This window comes from Daktulosphaira vitifoliae, unplaced genomic scaffold (assembly GCF_025091365.1).
Source record: "Daktulosphaira vitifoliae isolate Bord-2020 unplaced genomic scaffold, ASM2509136v1 Scaffold_2, whole genome shotgun sequence".
NCBI classification, from domain to species: domain Eukaryota; kingdom Metazoa; phylum Arthropoda; class Insecta; order Hemiptera; family Phylloxeridae; genus Daktulosphaira; species Daktulosphaira vitifoliae.
Genome location: NW_026099573.1, coordinates 14,365,896 through 14,372,586, shown reverse-complemented (window position 1 = coordinate 14,372,586; position 6,691 = coordinate 14,365,896). Strand labels below are relative to the sequence as shown.

Below are 6,691 nucleotides of genomic sequence, written 5' to 3'. Positions count from 1 at the left end.
CCGAATTAGGCGAAAATTCAGCAACATGGGGGGAAAGCTATGACCATGATTTTTTGGGATAAGTTAAGTGCTTTGTTGGTCGATTTTCTTTAGCCAAGTACCACAATTAATGTCCATCGATATTGTGCTAAATAAACTCAGAAATGCCATTAGACGAAAACGCTCTGGAAAATTGTCAAAAAAAGTCGTGCTTTTTCATGACAACGCTCGGCCTCATTGGGTGGCCAGCACTTCGCTTTAATTGAACAAATTGAGATGATCGTTATATCGTGGTTTAAAAAACAGGGTACTACTTTTTTTAAGGAAGTTTTATATAAGCTTGCAAGCATATACTAAAAGTGTATTGAAGTTCAAGGCTACTAAAAGTAGTTTAAGAGTCAAAGAATACAATAAATTTATTTTCATAGCCTAAAACTAGTTTTTTATATTTTTTTCCAAACACAAGGAAACTTAATTTTTGAATACCTTTGTATATATTTCATAGTTATTTGTTGTCTAATAAGAAAAAAAGAAAAATTTTTAATATCTTACAAATTATCATATTTTCAGTTTTTATAATGATTTAATTGTTTAATTAATTAGTAATCATCCAAAAAAACTAGATTTGATGGAAAAAATCTAATGTCAAATTGGGGATCAGCACCAACATTTTTTACAGTCAGTTAATTTTCCCCTCAATTGTGAGAAGCGCCTCACAATTTATTTTAAAAATATTAAATTTTTACATTAGTATCCTTAAAGAGAGGAGAAATCAAGTTATGTTTTTTTTAAATTGTTTTTATATTTGTTATTAATTTTAGCACAACTTACTTGGTTCTTTTTTTTCTCGCTGCTTTTACAGAGTGATATATTATGGTTTAGACTCTTATCTAATCATAAACTATTTAAAAAAAATATTTTGTTTGATTCAAAAAAATACAATTATATGTGGTTAAATAATTTGATTTTTCATCCTTTGAAGCTTAAAAACCTAAATTTTAATTTACTTTAATGGAATTCCCTATTTTAGTTTCACGGTATGACAGTAAAAAAATGACAAAAAACTCTGTTCTTTTCTTTTTTTTACCCGATAACCGATTGTGTTAAAAAATTGTTTAAAGATTTGAATTTTTAATAAAAATTATCTGTAAATTGGTTTTAATAAAACCGGAGGTAACAGTTATATTTTTCAACGGGCCATAAATTATAATCGGTATTTTTTCTTGCTATCATAATAAATATGATAACAAGAATTGTTAAAAAAACTTATTTGTGCAACAGAATGAAATAAAAACTAATATATGTAGTGCCTGTGTAAGGTAGGTGCGATTAGGGCGCGTTTCTTGCTGCGCTTCTGGGAGCTTTGCACATAACGTTGGCGTAGTTAGGGGACTATTTTTTGATGTACTCAAGAAAAAATTTTATTACCACTTCCAAACGAAAAAAACAGTACATAGGAGCACTACAATTTAAATTTTTGTAGAACCTAGCTTCGGCACTTCCTTTATGCTAAACATCGAATTATCAATAAAAAATTGGTCAAAAATTAAAGAAAAAAACTTATACTCATTGGCGTAGGGTGAGGGAAGTTAGGTGGCTTAACCCCCAAAAATTTCTCTCCTAAAAATTTAACTTCTATATGACTCTTCTAATACTTAACATTTTAAATTTCTAAATTTTATTGAAGTAATTACCATAAAAGATTTCATAAACACTATAAAGATTGAACCTAAAAGAAATGTTTCACTTTGATTCAGTTTTTTTTCCAATATTTCTTAAATATTAAACAAAAACATTGTACAGCAGAAATTTTAATCACTAAATATTAATCAATATGCATCTAACAATATCTTAACTGAAGAATTTGGTGTCAAACGGTGAGGAATAGCTTTAACGATAAGGCATTGCCTTTAATAGATGATGATGATAAATATCTAAACTCAATTTAACTGGATGCCTACTGTAATTTACTTTTTTTAATTTATATAAGGTAACTTTTCTCCAGATCTGATAAAAAATTAATTTGCTAGATAAAATAATACTCTATAATAAAAATAAATACTTTTACATTATAATATTTATCACATAAAAATCAATAAATAAATATACATTTGAAAATATTTAACAATTATTGATACATAAATAACCATGTAATATAGAAGTAATTAGTAAAATATTCATATATTTATGATAACAATACTTTTTCATAAATATTACTTAGTTTAGTTAGATCTTTACTCATAAATGTAATACATTTTAAGTCTTTATCTTCAAGAAGTTCTTCTAAAAAAAAAAAAACAAAGAATTGAATGGTTAAAAAAATAAATAATTTAACAGTTTAAAAAAAATAATTTTTATCTTTTTTTATTGGTAATATATTTATTTTGAATAGTTATACTAAGAAAAGGGTAAAAAAATGAAAAATTAAGGTTTTCCCAAGGGAAGAGTACAAGAGCGTCACATTTTCACTCTGCTATGTTTAATCATTTAAGCTATTAATTTTTAATTATATAAAACTGCTAAAACAAAAAAAAAAAAGGTTACACAAATAAAAGAATATTTTTTAGTCAGTAAAAATTATATTTTCATGACCCCTCATAGTTTTAGCTTTAAGGCAGCCCTGAATAAGTGAATAAGTTAACATAAATAATTTTTCTAAGTCCTTTAAACTAAAAAATAGTAACTTAACTATGAGTTTTTTAGTATCTTGAAGGTAACTTGTAATTATGCTATGAACAAAAGTAAAAGAATTACAAGAAATTTAATTACTGTTAGTCACTGTACAATCAAGCGATTTACAATATTTCATTTTTGCGGGTTGAATAAGTAATATAGTAAAATATTAGATAAATAATGTGTTAGACTAAGCTTTAATCTTTCAAAATGTAAAACATATTGCATTATTTTATTTTATGAGTATAAAGTATTAGTGATATTAAAAGTTAAACTTTAATAAAATCTAGAAACACTAGAAATTTAAAGCAAAAATATAATTCTAAAATGATTTATACATTACACTTACAGTATTTTATACTTGAAACATACTTACTTATTTCAAAAATAATATTCTGTGACAATGTATTTTCTTTACCTAGTGCATTACTTGACAAATTTTGAATTCTCATAATTTTTCTTAATAAATCACAAGTGGTATGAAGTCGATTCAAAATTACAACTTGTGTTTGAACTTTTGCATATAATTCCACTATTTTACTTTTTAAAAGTTCCACAGATGATTGTAAATTCTAAAAAAAATACAAAAAATACAAAAAAAACCTTAAAGTATGATGGCACTTGTACCAGGATAAAAAGCGTAGGAGGAGTAAGAGAAGGAGTGCACCAAAGTTCTGCTTTAAGCCCTTATTTTTCTCGATAGTGATGGATGAAATTACTAGAGAAATAAAAGGAGAGGTGCCGTGGTGCATGTTGTTTGCTGACAATATATTGTTAATAGGAGAAAATAGGAAGGAAATTAATGAAAGGATAGAGGTGTGGAGATCAGCTTTTGAAGAAAAGGGTTTAAGAATAAGTAGAAGTAAGACAGAGTATATAGAGTACGAGTTTGACAAAGGAGAACACGAAGTATGTGAAATGAGGAGATCAGTGACAATAGGCGAAGACGTGATTGGAGAGGTGGAAAGTTTTAGTATATAGGTTAGTTGTGCAAAAGAGCGGTGGTATTGACGAGGATATAAGACATAGGATTAAGTGCGGGTGGTTGAAGTGGAGAGAAGCATCTTATGCGATAAAAGAATTCCAATGAGGCTGAAAGGTAAATTCTACAAGACTGTAATAAGGTCAGCTATAATGTATGGTACAGAGTGTTGAGTGGTTGATAAGAAAGTAGAGAATGAGTGTAGCAGAGATGAGAATGCTTAGATGGATGAGTGGAGTAACTGGAGAAAATAGAATAAAGAACGAGCATATAGGAGGGAGTATAGGTGTAGTGTCAATCGTAGATAAGATGAAAGAAAATAGACTTTGATGGTTTGGTCATGTTATGAGGTAAGAGGAATCGAAAGTAGTAAGAACAGTTATAGAAATGAATGTTGAAGGAAAAAGAGCTGGAGGAAGACCAAAAAAGAGATGGAGGGATGTAATTGAATGCAATATGAGGACGGCTGATGTGAGCGTAGATGATGTGGGTGATCGTATCAAGTGGAAGTTTAGGATAAGGGTGGCCGACCCCAAGTAGTTGGGATTAAGGCGAGGAGGAGGAAGAAGAAGATGACAAAAAACCTTAGTCAATTAAAATTTAAATTATTATACATCATTATTAAACTTGTTATTATCATAATTATGGGCTAATTAGGGGGTGCTAATACCACCCATCAAGGATTTCACTATTCTTTTAAAAATTTTAGGAAAAAAATAATTCCTTATATTATTGTATAAATACTTTTCTTTTGAAATTTTAATATTGTGAGTCTGTAATGTCATTGTGTAATTTGTGTATTTCACTTTAAACATAGTAATTTGTATTAGTTTCAAAAATTATAATTAAAATATTATAGATGTGAAAAAAAATTATGTATGTAATGTTTATACACAATAGTTTATTAGTATATTAATAAAAAGAAGGTAACTTAAGCACCCCTAAATTCAACATACTATTTATGTCTATGATCATAATTAGTCTTTAAATTAAATTACCTGTAATTGAGATGCTATATTATTAATAATCGATTCTAAATTTTCTATCCATGTAACTTGATTCAATAATTCTTCATGATTTTTAAAAACTTGATTACATATTAATGTTTCGACATGTTCAAGTCCTGAAATAGAAATACTTTAGTAAATTTTTAAATATTTATTGATACATATTATGTATGTTAGTAAAATTTTTAATATGAGAATATTTTAGTAACTTTAAATTAATATTGAAGTTAAACTGGATAAATTTATTATTATTTGTTAATTAATCACTAGTTAGCTTATTGCTGGACACACAGTTGCAATCATGCATAAAAGTAATATTTTATTACAGAATAAATAAATAATATAATATTTCATGACATAATTTAGTTGTAAAATTTTCAAAATTTCAAAGATTGTAAGGACAAATAAAATAAAGCTTATTACCTTTATTTAGCTTGACTATTTGTTCTTCAACATTGAGTTGTGAAAATATACCTTTATCAGTTTCACTGAATTTTAAAAACTGAGTTAGATAATCTAAAAATAATTTAGTAATTATTAGATATATAAAATAATTATTTTTTAATTTTATTGTAATTTAATTTTTATTGTACTTAACATATAAATCTTACCATCTTCCTCTAATATTGACAAACTATTTAGTGAGTCTATAGTATTTTCTAAAGGCATATTACGATAGGATTTTGAGAATTGTTAAAATGTAAAGTATGTAAAAATAAGTAATTTAAATTTTAATATTACGAAGAGAAAAGTTTAATGATCAGTCGTTTATTATGATAATAAAGAAGAATGATAACATAGTTATTCTAAATGAAACTTGTATGTGGCAAGATAAAATTAAATTTATTTTATTTGTATAAAAAAAAATGTATCAATAAAATCCTTAAATTGCTTACTATTGATATTAGATTTCAAGAATTTTAATCTAGTAATTTGAAATCTTATAGTTCAATTTGTGGATCAGATTTGTGACAAGTTTGCAAGCCTTTAAATTTTTATTATAAAAGTACTTAATATTCCCATTTAATAAATTTTATTTCTTTATAGTGATTGGTTAAATATGTCATTAAATGTTTATTGAATACTTAAAATCGTGAACGTCTTATGTAGAGGAACGTAATCATAGCTAAAAGGTCTAAGCCTCCTCATTGGCTGGACTAGATCAACATTTCAAGCCAAATATCACCTTAAAAAATCTCTGAAATTTTTCTTTGTTGTTGATAAAGAAACCACAGTACGTTACTGATACAGTACATTTATGTACCGAATATTAGAAATTTAATTTATCCTAAATAATTAAAGTTTAACTGTACAATTTTATAAAACGTGATTTTGAAAATTATACAAATTCTAATAAAATATATCTTTAAAAAAAAAAAATCTTTAGGAGTCGTCGATATATTCAAGAAGTTACTATTCTACCGAAATTCATAAAACGATGGAACTATTTATTTAAAATTGGATTTCAAGTAAAAAAGTCATCAAATATAATTTACATCTTAAATTAATATAAAAACATCTTCATTCTCCTTACAACAATTTGAGCTACACCATTGCTTATAGCGTTTGTAGTGAAAGTCGAAACATCCAAATGAAATATTCACTATTACGATAAACATAAATAAAAAAATTAATGAACCCCAAAAATACGGTACTATCATATAATTATCAGTTTTTATAATAAAAATTTGCGTTTTTATTCTAAAATATTTAGACATTTCTTATTCAATGTTGGCAATTTTCTAAAGAATATCTTTCAAATAGTTATGAATTTTATTTTGGAACGTTTTTTTGCTTCATTGATATTACAGTGTATACACAGTTTTATCGAATTCGGTGTGTGTAAAAGGCAGAAGATCATGTACGGTCACATTGAAAAAATGGCCATGGTTCTAGTGTGCATGCACTGCGTCATTTTCTCGATGCGTGCGTGTTTATGGTGGGGCGATGTAAGCGCGGAGGGATTTTCGACACCACTACTCTTCTCTTTGCCAACAAAAATCTCCCTCTCCGCAGCCGCTGTTGTTTCTCTCAAGCGACAAGCAGCAGC

General features: G+C 26.8%; 1 protein-coding gene across 4 annotated transcripts; it reads right to left on the bottom strand.

Moving 5' to 3' along the window:
• Positions 1–2,102: 2,102 nt before the first annotated feature.
• On the bottom strand, positions 2,103–6,522 carry LOC126897848 (conserved oligomeric Golgi complex subunit 5-like). 4 transcript variants are annotated; one of them, XM_050671768.1, is made up of 5 exons: positions 6,176–6,522; positions 5,065–5,157; positions 4,633–4,757; positions 3,029–3,224; positions 2,103–2,262 (listed from the first exon to the last, which is right to left on the bottom strand). In XM_050671768.1, the coding sequence occupies exons 1-5, from the start codon at positions 6,357–6,359 to the stop codon at positions 2,165–2,167; spliced, it is 696 nt and encodes a 231-aa protein (XP_050527725.1). In that variant the 5' UTR covers positions 6,360–6,522; the 3' UTR covers positions 2,103–2,164. The 4 variants fall into 4 exon arrangements, with proteins under 4 accessions (XP_050527725.1, XP_050527727.1, XP_050527729.1 ...); XM_050671770.1 differs by lacking the exon at positions 6,176–6,522 and adding an exon at positions 5,727–5,915; XM_050671772.1 differs by lacking the exon at positions 6,176–6,522 and adding an exon at positions 5,253–5,507 and having other exon boundaries at positions 2,107–2,262.
• Positions 6,523–6,691: the final 169 nt, after the last annotated feature.

What these genes read in the sequence shown, in the direction of transcription:
- LOC126897848 (XM_050671768.1), bottom strand. Translation starts at nt 6,359, where the DNA reads ATGTCTAAATATTTTAGAATAAAAACGCAAATTTTTATTATAAAAACT. An exon ending in ATGGTGTAGCTCAAATTGTT is followed by an intron (nt 5,158 to 6,175) that starts GTAAGGAGAATG and finishes AATTATTTTTAG; the next exon opens with ATTATCTAACTCAGTTTTTA. An exon ending in AATAGTCAAGCTAAATAAAG is followed by an intron (nt 4,758 to 5,064) that starts GTAATAAGCTTT and finishes TTTCTATTTCAG; the next exon opens with GACTTGAACATGTCGAAACA.